This window comes from Molothrus aeneus, chromosome 2 (assembly GCF_037042795.1).
Source record: "Molothrus aeneus isolate 106 chromosome 2, BPBGC_Maene_1.0, whole genome shotgun sequence".
In the NCBI taxonomy this organism is placed as follows: Eukaryota; Metazoa; Chordata; class Aves; order Passeriformes; family Icteridae; genus Molothrus; species Molothrus aeneus.
In genome coordinates, this window is record NC_089647.1 from 37,128,259 (window position 1) to 37,150,149 (window position 21,891).

Genomic DNA, 21,891 nt, shown 5'->3' on the forward strand with positions numbered 1-21,891 from the left:
AATATTTAGCCCAGCATGTCTTCAGTTTATACAAATATCTGTAGCCTGATGAGCTATTAGAAAAAAAATAAATAAAACATTCATTCCTTAAAAAACCCAAACCAAACAAAAACTAGCAGGCAAGATACAGTTCAGGTTCTAAAATGCATTTTTACAATACCACAGTATAAACCAGCTTCTACTCAAATAATTTCAAGTATCCAAACACTTCAGTCTTCTCTTACAGACAGAGGCATTCCCTTAGTACATATAAACCCCATTAGAAAGTGCCTGAAGTCAGAAATATTTTTTTCCTATTACCACCACAAATTCCATTCAACTGGAGTTTACTGGCTAATACTGTTGGAAAATGCAGTACACAATACCCTATAAAATCGTAACCAAATTTTGGCCCTGATGATGGGTGTGATAAGATCACATCTCCACATGTGTGTAATTATAAAGGCTACAAAATAGCCTTTATAATTATCTGCCTTTTACATTCACAAGAGTACTGAGGGAAGCACAGAGAAAGAACATACTACAGCTACACACAAACTCTCCACAACCTTCATCAGGTGAATGGATACTGATGCACAATCAGCAAAACACAGCTGACTAAAATGCTCAGACAGTGCCTCCCTAGCCCTACCTTCCCACCTCCCATTTGCAGTTTCAGAATGAGTTATATTCCTGCAATAAATCACAACACTATAACCTGCTTTACAATACAATAAGTGTGGTAACCGTTCTCCCTACATTGTTCCCTGCTCCAGAATTCTCTGGAGAAGGAAATGGAGGCCAAACAGATTCTCAAAAACTTCATGACTTGCAGAAGCCTGTAGCAGGTCCTGTTCCTTGAAATATAGTTTAAAAAAAGAAGTCAGGGCATCAAAGACATTCTAGCTGTAAGGGGAGAAAAAATAAAAAATATACAAATGATGAAATTCCTGACCTGCTCAGTACAGATTACTATTCTGCATTAACCTGATTTGCAGTCACAGCTGTCTTTAGCCTGAGATAGGAACGGCACCTACCTGTATTTTTTACAACTTTCCCTTGTCCTCCCATTTGACCTCACCAAGCACAAAACTTGACTTTATTTTCTAAACTCTTTGCAGTCCTGGCTGCTCCTAAGTCCTCCAAAAGCCACTTCTCCAAGTTGAAAAAGCCCAGTTTCTGCAGCCCTCAAAGGACAGGTGCTTCAGCCCCAATCATTTCAGCAGTCTCCCCTAAACTCACTTCAGTCTGTCAATGGCATTCCCGTATTGAGGGTATCAACACTCAGCAGATATGGTCTAACAAATGGGTAGTAAGGATGACAATCACTTCTCTCCATCTACCATCAATTCTTCTGTTCATACAACCCAGGATGCTGCTGCTTTCAGGGCACATTGCTGGCTCTTGATCATGACCACTATCCTCTGAATCTGATGACACAAACAGCTTTATTTCCCCCTCTTTAGCTAGTTGTCCGTTCATCCATCCGTCCATCATCTAACAACCTTTCTTGGATACAAGGATATTTATTGACAGTGACAGCATGGAAAAACTTGCTAAATTCAAAGTGGCATCTAGTGCTTTCTCATCATGTACAAATTCAGATTCATGGACACAGTTATACTGATAAAAATGCACAGGAGGACACAGTTTATTCCCTTTTGTGGATATATATATACACCTTTAAATCAACTTTGTATCAAGAGAGCAGCTTTAACAACATCAGTCAGAGCAGTACCACTTATGGGCTTAGGCAAGACCAGAGAAAATATCCTGCAAAGTTGGATTTTGAGATGTGACAAAAATGGGATCCTATATATTAACTCAGAAGAGGCACACCAGATAAGACCCAGCAAGGGTTAATCTTGTGCAAGAACTAAACAAACAGGCAAGAGTTACTGACAGGTAGAAGAAAGCTGAGTTGGAAAGTAAAATGCAAAAGTTATAGAAAGTAAGGATCACTACTCTCTCTCTTGAAACAATGGCTGTGGGAGATCTGACAGCAGAGTAGCAAAGGAAAACTCTAATGAAGATGAGATTATAATGACTTTTTCAGGCTAACATCATCATGACTTTGAACTGTTTTCCTAAATTTTGCTTCAAAAAATTTATCAGACAACACTTAAAACTGTTCCAAAAGTACCAAAATACAAAACAGCAGGAAGAATTTTGGATTTTTAAACATTTTCATGTGCTGCTTAGTTCTGTGCAAATCTACTGCTGACTGTGTTAGGATGGACTATGATGCACTTTCTATCTAACCTAGTCTCCTAAATATTAGAATTAATATTACCTCAGATTTCTATTGTGGACAATAATCACTTTCAATCCTCTGCTGCTCTCTGCTAGTGCACTACTGCATATGGCAGTCATGCTGAGCCAAGAGCAGCCAACACTCCATGTAACTGCCTTTGTCCTGAACAAAGCAACATGACCTGGTGTCAAACATTTCCCCAAACCACATGAGGAAATATTATGGTTTTAGAAAGGAAGCACATAGACACTGAAGTCACTAAGCATAGTGATGCCCCCAGACAAAAGATTTCATCAGGAGTTACTTCAGTTACTCAAGCATTAATTTACCATGCTGGTGTGATGTCTGAAAAAGTTTTTTTCACTCATTTACACAACCCAAGCATAGCATTCAGCTGAATACAAGAATATCAAACATTGTGCAAATCTAGATATCAAGTTCCTTCTCCACTCAGAAAACTAATGCACAATTAGAGGCTGAAAAAAAATCAGTTGAAAAAACAAAACACTTCCTTCTTAAAGGAACCATCTCAGAAGCAAGAAATAATTCCATGTCCTTAAGTCTCTTCAACTGAGACCACTGTTTCCTTGCCTGTATCCCAAACCACACTCTTTCTGTCATGCAATTTTATGGACTTTTCAACATCTAGTGACCTCAAAACAGCAGTCACTGGTTGCTCCTAATTTCTTCCTTACTTAGCTCAGAGCAACAGCCAGTTCAACACACAAGGCCAGATCTGGGATAAAATCAGTATGTTATCAGAGAGATAAAGACTATATTATAACACTGCAATTTTGCATGAACAGGCCAAATAAATGTTTCACAGCTCATTTAGTTTTGGCACTTCTCTGAAACTTAATACTGTACTTTGCAGCATTTTTAACACATCCAGTTTTGTGACTAAGCACAATTCCCAAAGTTTTGTGAGGTTTTTCCCTAAAAATTTGGGAAAAAAAATCAGAATTCCACTACATAGTATGCTACTGATGGGTCATCTTCAGGGTGCTAAAGATTTTTAAAAAGGCTCACAAAAAGCAAGAACGTGTTTTCATTTCTTAGCTTTATCAGCAAACAATGAAAGAGGACACTTTTGCAGAGAACTCAGCAAACATGCAAAAGAAAGGAATAAATTTTCCTTCATTAAAAAGGGTGGTCAGGCATTGGAAGAAGTTGTCCAGGAAACTCTTGGAATCACCACCCTTTTAAGTGTTCAAGAAATGTGTGGATGTGGCAATTGGGAGCATGGTTTATTGATGAACATGGCAGTATTGGTTAATCTTAATAAAAATCTCTGCAAAAATCAACCTTCACAATTCCATGACTCTAAGAAATGCCAGGACTCTTTACACAGGGTCCTCTGGTGTCCAAGCAGGAAATGCAAAGCAACTATGGCATGAAAGGGGACCATGTTTTTTTGAGCACAGCTTCTTTTTTCTATCCCTGTGTGTTCTTTCCCTAGCCTTGCTGTAGTTAGCCCTCAAGATTTTCATTCCAGCTTTACTGTTCTTCTCCAGTCTGAAACACTTTCACCCATAAGTCTCATATTACAACCTGACAGAGTTAACCAGAACTTTTGTCACCAATCTAAGTTTCTTTGTTGCTCCTGGAAAATATTTTTCCTTAGGAAAAGCTTGACTTGCTATTCAACATAACTGAAGATAGGATCTTGCATCACAGTGTCTGGGAAACCGTAATGTAATGCAGAAAAATCTCAGTATAAGTTTCTACCAGTTTCAATGGGTTTAATTTGCACACACCAACGTGCAAATATGATCAGCAAAGTACAGATTATAATGCAGATGTATCAGTCACAGTGTGCTATCAGTAATATTTTTACTATGCTTTTCCTTTATTTCAGTTCTCCCCTTCCTGACCCCCCACTCCCTCTGTCGACCTTCCCCATCCTTTCACTACCCCAAATCATTAGAGACTTAGGCTGTACCAATTTTTGTTCTTTGGTGCCCTCTACGGGACTGATTTCTGCAATAGAAATTTGCCAGGAAGAAACAAACCAGAGTTCTCCCTCAGAGAAGAGCAAGCAAAGGGCAGTCCAAATCAAGTACATTTGGAAGTGGAACTGCTGAATTGCTAATGACTTTAATCCACCCATCCATAGGGTCCATGTTGTAGGTCTCTGCAGCTACTGCTTCTGCAGCAGCTGCCTTCCTACAAGAGCTTTCAATGAGCTTTCAAAAACTTTCCTGAAAAACATTTTAGGATTTTTTTTTCCCCACTCTATAAAAGCCAAGGTCAGCAAGTGTTCAGTCTCATCTTTTGCCTAAGACCACGTCATATACATAACCAGCTGATCAGGTAAGCATTTGATAAGAAAGGCTTTAATTTAAACTTGCATTACAAGGCATGCATTAAAGAACTCATTTCAGAAGGCCAGCAAAATGACATCAGATAGTATTCTTAGCTTTAGAGACAGATTCTGAAGGTAGGATGTGTAGTTTTAAAGGCTGGTATTTTTTTTTCCCTCACAACATACAAATGACAGAGTACACAGCTTCCAAATACACAAATTTGCCTAATTCTGATAGATCTTCATCCACAGAACTTGGAACACTTCTTAAACACTATATAAATACTCATCCACAAGGGGATGAAAAACCCAAACTATCTTCCATGTGCTAACTGCCCAAGGGGACAGCCTTCTTCCCAATTAAATTAAGATAAGCTATGCCAAGCCACCTGTTACCTACCTTATGGGTAGAGTAAGAATCCATATGGACAATTAATGCTCAGCAACCTACCACACCTTATTCCTCACTTCACTACTCACAGGAGCATACACAGAATCAGAGAGTCACTGAAACGTTTGGGTTGGAAGATCCCCAAGATCACCAAGTCCAACCTTTGACCAATCATCACCTTGTCAACTACACCATGGCACTGTGTGCCTCATCCAGTTTTTTTTCTTGAACACCTCCAGGACTTCACCGCCTCCCCACATAGTCTGTTCCAATGCTTAACAAACCCTCCCATGAAGAAATTCTTCCTGATGTCCAACCTGGACCGTTCCTGGCACAAGTTCAGACTATGTCCTTTCATCCTGTCACTGGCTGCCTGAGAGAAAACAACAACCCTCACCCGGCTACAGCCTCCTGTCAGGCAGTTACTGTGAGTGATGAGGTCATTCCTGAGCCTCCTTTTCTCCATGTTTAACACCCCCAGCTCCCTCAGTCACTCCTCATATCACTTCTGCTCTAGTCTCTCCCCCAGCTTCACTGCCCTTGCCAGGACTCACTCCAGCATCTCAATGTCTTTCTTGAAGTGAGGGGCCCGGACCTGGACACAGAACTCAAGGTGCCTCCTCACCAGTGCATGTATAGATACAGGCCCAATGAGATTCAGACTCATTAAACTTTATGACATCTGACTAACCATAGTTCCCTGAGCAGAAAACACAGCAGAGCACATTGGTAGTGTCCTGGAATTATGAAAAGAAGGGAGAGCACCACCAGCTCAACGCGTCTGTGTTTGAGCATCCATCCTGTGCTGGCTGACCCTCCATGGACCACGTGCTCAGACACACAAACTGCTGACTGCAACTGCCAAGTGTGCCCCGAGGAAGGACCAACACCCACCAGGACCCCATCAAGAGAATCCCCCTATGAGAAAGAGCTTGGAAGGACTGGAGAGCAAGAGACAAAGCAGGTAAATGAAAGCAGGAGCAGCGTCACAAAAGTGCCAGGCATGGTTTTGTTTGCTTTTGTCAGTGATGGATGGCAGCAGGGAAGAAAAGGGGTAGCTGGGTTTTATTCAAAGGTTTGGGGTTGCTTGCAATGTGTAAAGGTGTTTGTGGTTGTGGGGATCCATTTGCATTTGTTTAGTTGACTTCAGCAACTTCAGGCATAAAACTTGAAAGAAAGAGATGTGACCAAATGCAAAGCATTCACAGAAGAGCAAGAACAATTTTAAGATTATATCATGTCTCCCCTCTATTAGATCGAGGGGAGACAGGACAAAAATATTCAAAAATATAAAAGATGTCCACAAATAGAAAAGAATAAATTACTTATAGCTAGAACATGAAAAAAAAAGAACTTACAATATCAGTAAGAAATCTGAGGCTTCTCTAAAGAAGCAGCTGTCTAACAGATAAAGAAAGCATTGGAACTGACTACCGAGGAAGCTGTAGAAATGTCAATGTCAGGCATTTTTTGGAACAAAAATCAGGATTCATTTAGATACAGTGGATTCTGTGAATAGAAGGGACTAAACAAGAACCTAAAAAAAATTCCAGTTATATGAAAAGGATAAAATATGCCCAGGAGTTTGGAGAGAAAAAAGGAAGTCAGCAGAAAGCCTAGAAAAAAAAAAATATTTCTGGGACAACTGGCTCCTACACCATTTTATGTCTTATTTTCCATCATTTCCACAATTGATTTTTAAACTCAACAAAAAAGTCAGAAGGAAATATACACTTTTACAAGAGCTGAATTTAGTTCACCTTGCCCACTGCCCCTTTTAACCAAAAGCTTTATAGGAAATAAAAGGGAGGGAAAATGAATCTAAACCCGTAACTGCTTTCATATGGCAGCATTACTCACTTGTTTCACATTTTCTGCCAAGAACACAACATAAACGCCACAAAATCCCAGCTGTGTTATCACTAGGAAAAAGTCCACAATATACCTGAGGAAGAAAAAACAAACATACATTATACTTAAGAGCCAAACAATTATCCCATTGCTACCTAATATGCAATTACTGCTCCTTTTTAGAGTAGTCAAAATGCTAGACTCAAATGCCACAGTAATCTCACAAGCAGTGCAGTGCAGGTTCCTCCCCTGTCAAAACAGGGTGGTGATCATTGAAAGAACACTGTGGCTCAGACTGATTTTGTAAAAAGTGATACACAATGGTGGCGTGAAGACAGACTGCAATGAAACTCTGCTAGGAGCAGAGACCTGCCCCAGAGAATGGATTTGCTGCAGCACAGAGTCTCTGGAGACCCCATTGCCCATTTGAGGCTTGTAATTCTTTGGTGCAATAGAAAATTATGTATCAGGATATTAAAAAATCTATCAGAATTATATATCAGAACAAACCAATTTTCCCTCTAATTGAGCACTACTTCATCCCTATGAAGTCATCACAACATACCTTAAACACTAGCTCACTAGCAAGATGCTGCATCCTTGAAAGTAACAGGAATTTTAAAAATTCTTCCACAAGTGAGGTAAAAAACATTTTAAATTAACGCTGAGCAATGTGTCTGTTTTAGATTCACAATTTCACTACTGTGTAGTCATACCATAAACTCTACAAACAGCAACAGATGGCACAGAAAAAATAATGTGGTTTTTTGGTAAAAGAGAGATAAAATATTTAACAGACACAACAAGCCATTTATATCTTCATGTCATTATTGCAAAAACAGTAAGTATTTCTCCATTATTTGTATGTTGTATTTAAACAGGAACCAAAGAATTGTTTTGCTTTGTCTCAGAATACCTACATCAAAGTAATTAACATTTGCAGGGTAAACCTGCAATGCAGAGAAATGTTGGGAAAAGAGAATGAAAACTTAAACTACTTCATTGCATTAGACAACACAGAATGCATTTCTGGTTATAACACATGTCTTCCTATATTACTAAACAGAATTCATTTTTTTCAGAGCTCTTGTAGAACTGAAAATTGATGTACCTAATAAAGTCAGACATCCTCCCAAATCACCACTGGCAGCAGGAAATACCAAATAACACTGCATAAGAGAATTTTAAAGGAAGGTAAAATCTTAGTAAAATAGACATCTCCTAATCATTCCAAGTGCAGCCATTAACTTCTAAAAATTAATTTACTTAAATTCTAGTTCAAACTTACCGGCCCCAAGAAGCTCGTTTCTGAAGAGCAGACAGGGGCCCCACTTCCATGGCACAGCTGACTGTATCACTATATCCCAGGGAGGACTTCTTCATCCTGAAATCAAAAAGTGAAGAAAACACAGAGTTACCAGAAACTATGATGACCCAGAACCCTACTTTGAAAATGCTGTTGGTCTTCCATGATTATACCAGGTTGTCACCTGTGGCAACACTCTGCTGCTGAATTTCAGAGGTATGGTTTGGGCTTCTTTACCCCAGCAAGGGCTATTTAGCACTCTGCAAGCATGTGAAACACAGTGCTGCTTCCCCCCAGTTCAACAGTACTAAATGAGTTTCTTACAAAATAACGGGTTTTTTTGATAAACTACTCCAAAATCATATTCTTGTTATATGAGCTTAAGAAATTAATCTCAAATCTAAAATTACAAAGAACTTAAACAGAATTCAACTCTTGATGCACAAGCAGTAAATCACAATTGATTGGATGATCTTATTTCAGTCATCAACTTTAAAGACCATTCAAAACTACACAGGAAAAATTCAGGAATGACAGGGTCTGTTCACAGTACAATATCATATTAATCTGGTAAAATAGATTTTCCAGCTACAGGGACATTAATAGTTTTGTGATTCTACTCAGTTCAAAAGTTCATTGCACTCTGCAACATGAGACCCTCCCACTGCTTCTCTTTAACACTTGACAGTACAATAAAAATATTTAATGAAAGTCACTATTAATCAAAATTCTCTGTCAGTCAAACCTGAGTAACTGCTTGCCCACAGTACTGCACATGTCACTTGGAGGAATATTCAATACTTATCTGCTCAATAGCATCACTTTAACACATTCCTGCAGCACTACATATTCAAAGAATCAAGTTGCCACAATTCAGAGACAGAGCTCACATATAATCATGAAAGACATTAACAGTATTTCTTACTTTATCTTTTACTCCTATAAAATACTCATAAACTGGGCATTCATAGATTATTTACATTTTTCAAAGCTATGAAGACTCAGAAGCTCTATGAATATAAAGAAGGACTTAAAATAAGCATTTAAACTGCCAAGAGAAAGACTTGATTATTTGCCAGTAGGGAAGAAGGTACTGGGAAAAACAAGTTAAACCAACCTCATTTTGTGTTTGGGCAGAGAACAAATATGTTTTTTCAATGCGTTGCACAAAGCACAGCTATCATTACTAGGTACACACTAAGAATTTGAGAAGATTCTAAACTGACAGAAGAAACTGCTACAGTACCAGAGTATTTGTGGACCAAAAATCACAAAAAGAAAAGAGGAATTAAAAAAATTACTTCAAACTCAGCAACTGAATGAATAGTTCCACATTTACCTCTGACATAGAGAGTGGCTGCAACGTACCAAGATGTGCATACAGTGAACAGATATAACTCCTATGAACACAAGGCTGATTGGTCCAACCTGGTATGGGGAAAAAAAAGAGATGACACAGGAAATACAGAAATTTTCATGGAAGTATGCTGGGGAAAAATCTTTACAAGAAAAAATTTGACATTGTAGCAAACAAAGTAATAATTAAAAAATTTTCACTGTCAGGAGGATGCTGCTGCTCATGTTTCATGGCATCCCTTATTTTCAGTTCACTACTTAAGAGAAGGCTATTCAGGGGTGATCAAGCCCTAAGTACCAAATGAGTACTTCACTCCTTTAACTGTTTCACTTGCCAAAAAGTTTTTCAAGAAAGAAGACTGCATAGACTGCACAATTCAGCAGTTTGAACCACTTGAATTGCAATGACAGCAAAAGTTACAAGCTCCAGACAACTATGAAATTAAATCATTTGCTTCAGAATAAATGCTTGACCACAAGTTTTCACAGAAGGAACTTGCCTTACACCCATGTAATTTTCACTCTCAAACTGAACAACCTGTACTATGGAATTACAGGATTATTTAGTCATAAGGTGAAAATTTCATTTGATTAAATTTACCCTGCCCTAGGAAATGCATTGTGTGTTACCAGGTATAAACAACCTTGGCTATACCCTATTTTTGCAGAAAAACTAGATTGATTTAACAAACTGATGTTTCATCCTAAGACATACAATCTGTCTCTAGAGAAGTCTGTACAAAGATAAGACAGCCCCATAGAAACAATTCCCATGAGACATCACAGGAGTCTGAGTAAATGAAAATATTTCTTTTTTTCTGATAAACTTTTTGTTTGGACCAGAAAAATACTTTGGCTAAGCAAAAATGCAACTCATGCAATGAAGTCTTCAGGGTGAAGCAGTAACTTCCTATAAAACAAAAAAATCTTCATCTTCAATACTGATTTCCCCAAATTATAGAGAAGAAATGACACAACTCTGTCAATATGGCAGTGACAAATAAGAAGCATTGAGATTTTAGTTTTTTCAGGACATATATCCGAAAATCTTTCTAGATGACTTTTCTAGTCTATGAAAAAAGAATTCTTACCACAATGCCAGCGTTTTTTATTGCAAGCGGAAGACCAAGAAGTCCAGTTCCGATGTTTCCCTTGAGGAGGTGAGTCAGTGTTTGTATAAACCTGAGGATAAAACGTCACATTAGAAGTACACACTGATGGGGTAGAGGGCAAAAACACAACCTCACCTTTTCTCTATAATAAAATTTTAAATTTCAAGTTTCAACTTAAAATTTACAGTGGTCCAGCTATTTTAAAGGAAGAGCAACACATTCAAATAATGTTTTTATTCATCCTTACACATGAACACCCTCAAATAGAACACTCAAATAGAAGTTTGATCTTCAGTTCCTTACTCCAGCTTGTGAGACGTTAATTTCGCAGCCATTTCATAGTTCTTTTCATAGTTCTAATCACTTTACAAATAGGAGCCTTGAAATATTTTACAGCAAGTACATTGTTAGCTTCAAAAGAAGTGAGAACCTACTCAAAATGAGCTGTTTTTTGGGAGAATTATGCAAAGTCCTTATGTATAACCACAAAACTGTTCTGCAGGTCCAAGAAGACCCTTTCAGAGTTCAGAAAACTGCTCATAAGAAACAAGACAGAGGCAAGAAATCTAAACAAGCTTTAAGATTAACACATACGTAATGCCTTCTTCATTATCAAGCTTGTAGTGTGTCTTAACTGGCAGGAAAGTATTTTCATGCTCTTCATCTGAGATGCCATCTGAGTCTTCTTCTTCAATTAAAGGCTTCATTACTTCCATGCCTGTACAACAGAGGTAACACTACGTTAGCATTAGAAACAAGTTTACAGTTCAGAAGCAAGACATGATTCAAACTTCCCATACAATGAGGTTCTAACATGTTCCTAAATACAAAGATTATTTAATCAGATATATAGAGCACAAGTTTGCACAGGATAGTCTCTCTCTTTAAAGTGACACACCATCTCATTACTATTATTATTATTATTGCCAAACACTACAGTTTTTCATTAAGAAAAGAAAATTTCTATCATGAAAATGTCACTAGTTTAAATCACTTTGCAAGCTAATGCAACATAAAGCAAAACAGAAAAGTCATCCATCATTACAAAAGGGTGAGATTCATCTTAAACGCTGGTAGCTACTTCAGAATTAAACAATAAGTTTGCACTCAGAGAGGCAAGACAGATACCATAGAAAGTATCTCCATTCATTGAAGAAAGAACCAAAATACAGGAATCAGGTTGCATGCTTTGAAAGCTGCAATTTCCTGAACCTTTTAAACTGGCATAAAATTCCAGCTAAGTAACAGCACCAAGTAACAGCAAGCAGTCAGTAGTGAACAAAATTGCCTTTCAGGCAAAACTAACATCTTATGCCAGTTTAATGTTGAGGAAATTATAACCATTTTAAATTACTACAGTTAAGCAAAGCAAATCCTGCCAAGAGCAAAAAGATTATTTACCCTACACTTGCCTACCACAGTATCCATTCATAAAATATGTTGAATAAGTCTCAAGTTCCCTGTAATGTTAACATTTTGTATTAAAAAAAAACCAAACAAACAAACCACACTACAGTAACATTTATGTTACAAAGCAGGCATTGTGTGTCAGGGTTTTGGTGGTAATGGGGCTACCAGAGTGGCTTCAGTGAGAAGCTGCAGGAAGCATCTCCCATGTTAACAGAGGCAATGCCAGCTGCTTCCAGGACAGATCTGCTGTGGGACATGTCCAAGCCCATGAGCAATGGTGGCAGCACCTCTGCAATAACAGAGTTAAGAAGGGAAAAAAAAAATCTGCCAAGTAGCTACAGCTGGAGAGTGGACTGAGAATATGTGAGAGGAACAGTCCTGCAGCACAGAAGGAGGGGCAGGAGGTGCTCCAGGCACCAAAGGTGAGATCCCCCTGCAGGCCATGGTGCAGGAGCAGAGATCCACCTGCAGCTCCTGAAGGACCCCACAGTGGAGCAGGTGGATGTCCAAAGAAGGCTGTGACCTCAAGGGAAGCCCACTGGAGCAGACTTCCTGGCAGAGGACCTGTGGGCCCATGGAGAGAAGAGTCTAAGTCTGGAGCAGGTTTGCTGGCATGTTTGTGACCCCATGGGGACCCACATTGGAGCATTTTCCAGAAGACTTTCTCCCATGGGAGAGGAACATGGAAACATGTTCCACACTGGAACATGGAAAGAGTGTGAGGAGTTTTCCCACCAAAGAGAAAGAAGCAGAAGAAACAATGTGGTGAACCGACCACAGTCCCTATGCCCCATCTCCCTGCACCACTGGAGGGGAGGAAGTAGAGAAATTCTGAGTGAAGTTGAACCTGGGAAGAATGGAGAGATGGGTAGAAGGTTTTTTAAGATTTATTCTTATTTCTCATTACCCTGCTCTTATTTGACTGATAAGAAATTCAACTAATTCAGTCTGTTTTGCCCATGGTGAGTAAATGGCGAACGATCTCTCCCTGTCTTTTTCTCAACCCACACACAAGCATTTTGTTATATTTTCTCCAGCTAAGGAGGGGAGCGATAGAGTATAGCTTTTGTGGACACGCAGAATCCAGCCAGGGTCAACCCACCACAGCCATTAAACAAATCATTAAGGTTTTTATGAAGTCTTGGAGATGTCTAACCCACCAGCAGAGCACTGAAGCCAATGCTAAACAACTTCTAAAGAAAAACTGTAGAACAACTGTAAAAATCCCACAAAGCAGAAAGCAGCTTATCCAAGTCGTTAACATTAAATCATATAGCTCAAACTCTCCTGAAAACACCAAAGGATTGTCAAAATTTCATGTCTGAAAAGCTGAAAGCCAGTAATGAAAGCACTTGACAGAAGCAAAGATGTCCAGTCAAGAGCAAAAATCAGAGGTCAGAGACTCAACCAGAAAGTACACTGTAAAGCAAATTTATACTCAGCGATATTCTAATTATACAAGTCAGGGTGGACTTCACCACATTTCTGTACGTGGCACATAGTCTATGAATTGATCAAAAGACGGATCACCAGAGTTCCCTCCCTCTGCTCCCACAGCATTGTGCTGACTAGTTCTTGAGGATGCCACCACCATCCTCCCCCTCAGCTCTGAGTCCCTGCTGGGCACATTTGATGCTCACAAAGACCTGCATACTCTGGAGTAAAAGTTTGCCTCCTCAGGGATCAGAGGGAGCAGGAAGTTTCACCCAGTGAGCAATTGATTAGGCTGATTTTCATTCTTTAAAGTATTGATTCTAAACTAACAATCTGAAGGAACAAGCCAAACTACAAGCATGCAAGTCTGTGATCACATGAAATTCAACAACATATAAAAGAAATAATACTTAAATTAATTTTCCAGTTTTATCTCCATCACATTTTGTAGGATACTCTTCATAATGCTAAACAATAATGACAAGAAGCAGCAAGTCAGGCTCTTATTTAGCAGTAGCACAGGACCAGCATGACCCACAGGACCAACAGCTTTGGTGAGTATCAGCAACTGCTCAATCAAGGGAGAAAAGTAAAATTTTCTTCTTTCATTGCAACCTGAGACTGGAACGTCTGGCATATACATACATTTACACTGTTTACCACGTAGCTAGATGACACACAGAAGACTTGAACTTTATTTAGACATCCCATTTTACTTTCTCTCACAACTTCCTGACCCATCTTATGATCACAAAGGTAGTCCTTAAAGAATAGATTTAGATATACTCAAGCACTCCCCTCATCTTTCAAGTAATTAAATTTTTCCTAACACAAGCTATTTTTCTTCTGAAAAGTCACGTCCCCATGCTTAAAGCCATCTAGTCATCTCAGGGTTATTGTTATCACTGTCCCACTGCCCCATTCACCCACCTTCTCAGAAATGGCTTGAATTAGAGCCAAGAATATCCATTTCCAATATGCACACTAAGGCTTGGAGTTCGCTGTTCCTATTCTAATGTAACAATGCATTTGAGAATAAGTTCCATTAGAAGTTTTAAAACACAGGCTACAGCAACATCATCAACTCACATTGTCATAACTATACAGGTTATGACTTAGTACAGTTTCCTCTGCAATACTGCATTATATAAAACATTCCAAGAATGCTATCTGGTCTCTATCCTAGTCATAAAAATGCTCTTGAATTGCTTCTTTTCCTCATCACTCCTCATTCATCCCACGACTGCTGTACAGCTTTGGCCTAAAAATGTGAACCCATTAACAGTAATGGTACTAAGACATTAATGGGAGGTGTGGATCAAGCAACTTTCTAAGCACTGGTTTTCATTTGATAACAGATCTCTGTTGGAATAGTGTGGCTGTGTCCCACAGTCCATACCCACAGCGACATCCAGGTTTGTGTAACATCCACACTGAATGGGTCCAAACTTGTAGTCTAAAGCACAAGACAAAAAAAGCTTTAGCTTTCCATACTTGGATCTAGCTTGAAATTAATTATTCTGGAACATCAACAGTCATTGCCAGAAAACTGGCACTGAATACCCCCACATTTACTTTGATTCCTTCCTACAAAGGCCCAATATGTGCAATTTAAACACAATCTCAAACTGCAGCACAAGCACAGCATATGCATGTCATACCTGAATCAGAGATGAAGGTGTCTTGCTGCTCTCACAAAGCACATGGTACAGAGCACACCTCAGCCAACATTAGATCCATGCTCCACCAAACTGTCCTGGCTGCACCCAAACACACTATGAATAATCCAACCCAGTGATCAGCCACAGAAACTACTGAAAATTTTGCATTATCATCATTCAGCACAACTAAAAATAAGGAAATTCATTTCTGCACACCCTTTTGTTTTCACTTAGACGAAGAACCAGACAATTTTCAGCCCTGTCCTTCCATCACCCAATATGAATTTCTTTCCTCCTTGCTCCACCACAAAAATCTTTTCAGATCAAATGCTGTCTTCTGATTGTCTTTAACAGTTAATTAAACTGACATTGTTTCTGCTTTCTTCTGTGAACATCCATGCAAGCAGGGTGCCAAAAAGCTCTGCATCTACTGCTATCAACCAAGGCAACACAAATTGCATTTCATCTTCTCCCAGCCTTATCACAGCAATGTTGAAACTAATTCCTTAAGCCACTGGAGAGATAAATCTCTGATTCATTACAGCTGCACATCACACTATAATCATACATAAATGTCAACACTGTATCCTCAAAGACACAAATTTCAATCATCAATCAGCCGGCAGTAACACAGAGAGATTAAATCCATAGAGTTAAAATTGTAACAACTTTGTGTCTTCACAATTTTGTGTCTTCACACGTACTTTTCTATCCCCTAGAATTTGCCAGCATCTTGCCAACACTTATCGACATACTGCCAAAGAAACCTTTGAACTATTACTAAATTTACTTAATTCTCAAGCTTTTCGAGCACACTGAAGAAATCCTCTAGTTCAAAAGTTCACCAAAGAAATTAATTTTCACCAAGAACTTTAGTTAGTTTTTCTATATTACTCAAGCAGTTAACACTTCCAAATTTAACTGAACCACTCAGCACCATAGGAGATAAAACTGATCTCCATCATTTTCATTTTATGGAAGAAACAGTGACAAAAGAATAAAGGAGTTTGCCAGGCAGGCATAGCAAGCTAAAGGAGATATTAAAAATAAAAGCCAAGTTCGATCCTCTAATGTTCCTTTGGAGAAGGTCATGCCCCAGACAAATTCATGTCTAAAACCCCTTTCCCAAATCCAATTTAGCAATATGGTCTGGTTTTCATTTGCTTGGGGGTTTTGTCCCTTCAGGTTTTTGAAGTCAGTGTCAGCAAATGGAATGAAGTGGATTTGACATACAAGCATGTAAAGATCTGGGGGACAGGATGTAGCATAACATTGTTTGCATCAGCTGGTTTTACTCATTTATGGGAGAGGAAACACACAGGTCTTGTTGGAGCAACACTTCACACGTATATTAAGTGCTCAGCAAAAAGCAGTGGGCAGAGGAGGTCCTGCACACACTTCACTGCTCAGTCAGCTTCTACACAAGAACATGCCCACAGGGCCAGAAACTGCCCAAGATTCACAAACTGTGAACTGTGTTTATTAAACAGAGGGTGACCCAGTGCCTCTGTAATTGGGATAAAGACTCAATTTAACAAGCAGCTATTTTGACTAGGCCAGCATGCTCCATAAAAGAGAAAATCAGCACCACATCATCTTTACACTAGCCTAAAATGCAGGTTTATGCTAATATTTTCCCACAGGCTATGAAAAGTCATATTCATGATCCTGGGGACATACCCAGACCTTCTGTCACCAACCAGGGCTGGCTGCTCTTATGGGACAAAGTTAGTGACTGAATTATGAACAAGCAGACACATTCAGGGAGTCTTCACTGCAGTGTTAACACAGAATAAGCATTTATATCTGGCAGCAGCCACACCTGTGACAACAGGAGAGGCTCAGTGTTCCCAGCAAGTGCATTCAGTTGCCAGATGATCCATGTACTACCTCTGTTCTGCAGAGAGGCTTTTCAATCCAACACTCAGAACCAGGGCTCTCAAGACAAATTTAATTACAAAGGAAACATTGTGACTAATTATTTTCAAAGTAACGCTCAGTTACTCCCTCAACCACAGAAGGAAATAGCTGCTTAGGTATTTAGGTACTTTAGCCTACAAATAACCCTCCCAGCACTTCTCCAGAGGACATCTCACTGCACAGTACAGCTTTGTCCACAAAGCACACATGATCAGCTAAGTCACATGTTTCCACCACCTCCAAAGAAATTACAGAGCAAGACAAAGCGACTATGAATGGTACTGCTAGAGGCATGCTGGCCCAGACGGATAAACCTTGGTAAATTTTCCTAGCTCAAGGGGGAAGTAGCAGATAACACCATTAAACCATAGACAAGCCAGCTGCCTTTTTATTTTCCACTACAGCTACTCCTGTTGAATATAAGAGAGATAAAAATAAACAAACAAAATGCTCAAAATAAAATATATTATTCAGTTTGAAAACTGAAAAGGAAAATCTCATCTGGTTTAAAAATTACTATTAAATACTAATAATTACATTTTCCAAAACAGTAAAAGTGAGCATCAGCTTTTGTTTTGTTTGTCAAGAACTCTAAGCTATGCCTCATGCAGTTATTTGCATCCCTTTTTATTTCTCTTTGGAAAATAAATCTCGGATCATTTATTTCTCTCCATTACAGACCATAACTTAATAAAGTAGATTTATTCAGCTTTGTGGTAGACTGTATTAATCTTGAGAATGGCTATTTCTAAGCAAATGTTGAAAGTCAATAAGGCCTCACAATAAGCAGGAGGAAGTGTTTGCTTTTGCATCCTAACTGTTAGATCCAGAAGGCTCATAAAATGGGCACACTTGCAGTTATTAAACCAAAGTGCACACAGGTCTGCATAGCTATTGCACACTTACTGAGGAGCAATTTTACCCCAACCCACAATGGATCATTTATTCAGACAGACACTAGTCTTAAATAATCCACTAACCTGTCTAGACCAAGCCACACATTTCTACAATTAACACACTCTTAAGTGACAACACATTGGCAAGACTTCAGCTTTATTAAGTATTAAATAGCACTGAACCATGCAAAAGATTTTGGAATTCTTATCAGGTGTGGAATTGCATTTTTAAATCGTTAATAACACAGAAAATCCAGCTTCTAGGGCTTCTGACAGGAAAAACTGTCTTATGTGTGAACTTCTGGGGGAAAAAATAAGAAAAAAGCTCTAAAATTTCTTTCAGCAACCGTTCCTCCAAAGTGAAAATCTCTCGATGCAAGATGGATCAGCCTTGGGGACAACAAAATTTGAAGCATGTCTTCCAAGTCCTATCATTGCCATGGGACAGGACAAAATCTGCAGATTAATCCTCAGATTCCCAGCAGGGGAACAAGGATGTCTGGGGGACTGAAGCATCTCTCTAATGAAGAAAGGCTGAGGGAGCTGGGCTCATTCAGCCTCAAGAAGCAGCAGCTTAGAGGAGACCTCACCAATATATGTAAGTATTTAAAGAGGGGTGCCGGCAGGATGGAGCCAGGCTCTGCTCAGTGGTGCCAACCACTAGGACACGAGGCAGTGGGCAGAAACTGATGCACAGGAAGATCCCTCTGAACACGAGGAAGAACTTCTTTGCAGTGTGGGTGACCGTGCACTGGAACAGGTAACCCAGAGAGGCTGTGGATTGTCCCTCTCTGGAAATACTCACAACCCATTTGGATGCAATCCTGTGCCATGAGCTCTAGAATGGCCCTGCTCGAGCAGGGAGGTCGGACCACATGAACCCACTGTGGTCCCTTCCAACCGGACCCACTCTGTGATTCTGAAAACACAGCTCTGAGATGAGATCTTCCACGTGTCTAGCCCAGCCACAACTATACTTTATAACTAAACCTACTACGAGCTAACTTGTCCACCCATGGGCAGAAAAACTAAGAGATTAACATCTAGGTGTCCTCCATCAATTAGATTTAAAGGTGGTAAGAGTAATATACTGTAAATGTAATAAATACAATACCGCTAACACATAAACACACATATGCCCCGAGAAACCCCAACCCAGCCTTGCAGGGCGGATAAATGCATCACCGATGCAAAGAGAACGTATTTCCATGAACTTCTACGGAAGCCGTGACTTCACCAAGAAACCGAGCGCCAGCCAGGTGCGACTGACGCCCTGGGGAGCGGCCCGTGCCGTCCCGCAGAGCCCCTGAGGGCTGCGCTGCCCTCAGCCCGCCCGGCCCCGGCCCCGGCCCCGGCCCCGGCCCCGGCCCCGGCCCCGGCCCCGGCCCCGGTCCCGATCCCGGTCCCGATCCCGGTCCCGCCGGTCCGGTCCCGGCAACTCAGCCCTCGCCGCCGCGGCCCCAGCGAGGCGGAGACACCGCAGCGCAGCACCCACCCCCACTCCAGGTGGGATGGTTCATCCCGCCCGCCTCGGCGCGCCGAGCGCCGCAGCGCATCCCCGATGGGCCGAACCATCTCTCCTGAAGCGGAGGGGGGTAAGGACCGGCCGGCCGGTCCCGCCGCTCAAGCCCCCTCCTCCCCGCCCCGCAGCCAGCCGCCCCCCCGCCGCCGCCGGGCAGCACGGCTCGGGTCGCCTCACCCAGCTCCTCCCTGCCCGCGCCGGCCATCGCCCCACCGGGCTCCGCTCGCCCTTCCGCCGATGTGGAGCCGGCCGGCGCGGCGCATGCGCCCGGCGGGAGCGAACCATCGAGGGCGGCGGGCGGGCAGGCGGGCCCTGCGCGGGCTGAGGGAGGCGGTGCCGCTCCCGGTGCGGGTCCGCCGTCTGCCTCGGCGTCCTGCCCCGCCGCAGCACCAGCCCATGGAGTCGCGAAGTGTCTCAACGTGGGAGGGGCCCATCAGGATCTTCAAAGCCCTGCTCCATGTAGGAGCACCTGAAGCCAAAGCGTATGACTAAGAGCAGTGTCCAGACGCTCCCTAACCATGACATCATTGCCATCCTTAGAGATGCTCTTTAGCTTTGCTGCGGCCCAGCTGTGCTGGCCCCATATAGCGGTGCCCCTGGCAGGGCTGGAGAGCCCGGCTTTGGATGGGGCGCTGCAAGCTTCGAGCCATAATTAATCGGCAAAGACGGCAAACAGGGATGAGTGTGAAGAGTTCAGCAGAGCTGGGCATCTGGAACTCTAGGAGATTAACCACTAACCTCCCCACCTTAACCTGTTTTGCTAGTTGCTTTCCAGTATTTCTTCTTTCCTGCCACTATTTCTTCAGCAGAACTACCTATATCTATGGCTGATTTGACTAAAGTAATAACGTTTCCATCTGCTGGAATTTGTATTTCCTACAACAACTTCGGGTTTTTTTGGTTTTTTTTATGGAGAATATAGGATAAAGTAATTTGATTTTTTTTTTCTACACAAGAGAAATGCAAAATGCAGTCTTCTGAAGCTTCTCATAAACTTCAGTCATCTTTAGACATACATCATTAATTAATTTATCTACTATGAAGAATTTCCAGTGGGGAAAGCATCCATTTTCAATTGTCAAATTTATGTGTATTCCAAATACTCCTCCAAAGTTTCATTAAAAAAATGAGCCATGTGCATGAGCTATTATCATCAAATTTATTTTAGAAAAGGGCTCCCAGTAGGTTATCCATGACTGCAGGTTATTGATTTAAGGAACTGACTCACTAATTACAATATTTGTGTCAAGCATTTATGCAATATTCTACTTTGTTTATAACAATGCCAAACTTTGTTCAAGAAAATATAAAATTACCAGACCTTTAAAGTTGTATTGAGTTGAGTGTTCATTCTTTCTACCTTGTCGTTGCATCTCAGGACTTGACTCACTAAATCCTGTGTAGACATTGAAGAGATGTTAAGGACATGATACATGTTTATTTCACATCCTACCCAATGGAAAACTTTGTTTCTACTACTTGCTGCTACTTCCATAAAAATTATTTTTTCTGGGAGCAGGTTTGTTGTGTGCTTCGAGAGATTTTTCTAATATGCTCCAAAAGTTATATCTAGCATGTGAGTAACCAATGAATATTCAAAAACACATGGGAGATACTGTAATGTAATAGAAATTAGTGATTTTGTAATCTGCATTTTGTTTCTCTTTGGTAAGAATAGAAGGATTTGCTTTAATGTTTGCATCTGGTTAAATTCTAGGCATCCATCCATCAAAGCAAAATGACTTTATGATGAGAATATTGCAGACACCAAACACTTGTTTACCATAGGCTTCCTTTTCTGAATAGCATTTACAGCATCTCTCTTAGAAATCATGAATTCAACTCATGTTGTTTCTGTCATTTCAGATCAAGGCCAGATGGAGTACAATACCCAGCTTCTTCCATTTTTAATTTTTTTAATTAAAAGCTAACCCCAAAATCTTTAAGGGCCATTTTCAGTAAATTTTTTTTTGTCTGCTTAAATCCCCCTTGTTAGAATAGATGTTCTGCTAGGTCTATCTGAACCCAAATTATACTCTAGCTAAATTTCCACACTTTTTTAGGGAAAAAAATACAAGGACCAATTAAATATACAGAAATACTGTTTCAATATACAATCCAACTACACAGATGCCTGTGGGCTTTAGCTTTGGGGCTGCTCGAGTCTTGAGGGACTTTCATTTCTTCATGGAATCTTCCTTTTGTGATGCTATATATTTGGCTTCCAGACCCTCCATTGGCAGTGAATTCCATAATTTGCTCATGCATGGTACAAAAAAATATGCCTTTTTAGCCTGCTACTTGATAATCTCTAGTCTTGCAGCATAAAAATAATTATTGCATTTACCTTGTCTAAGTCATTCTTGACAGATTGCTGCCGTACTCTCTCCTGTCTCTTTTCCAGGCTGAAGAGTCCTAATTTATTTAAATCTCCCTTCATAGAGATGCCATTCCATCTTTCCTTAATTCCTGTTCCATTCTTCTGTGAGTTCTG

The 21,891-nt window shown here is 40.5% G+C and overlaps 1 protein-coding gene across 1 annotated transcript in view; it reads right to left on the reverse strand.

The window, feature by feature from the left end:
* SLC36A4 (solute carrier family 36 member 4) overlaps positions 1–19,682 on the reverse strand; it is a 94,881-nt gene extending 75,199 nt beyond the window's left edge. The window contains 7 exon segments of the mRNA XM_066570477.1: positions 6,790–6,874; positions 8,069–8,164; positions 9,426–9,514; positions 10,534–10,624; positions 11,149–11,272; positions 19,575–19,658; positions 19,661–19,682. Of these exon segments, the coding sequence (XP_066426574.1) occupies positions 6,790–6,874; positions 8,069–8,164; positions 9,426–9,514; positions 10,534–10,624; positions 11,149–11,272; positions 19,575–19,658; positions 19,661–19,682 (591 nt within the window).
* Positions 19,683–21,891: the final 2,209 nt, after the last annotated feature.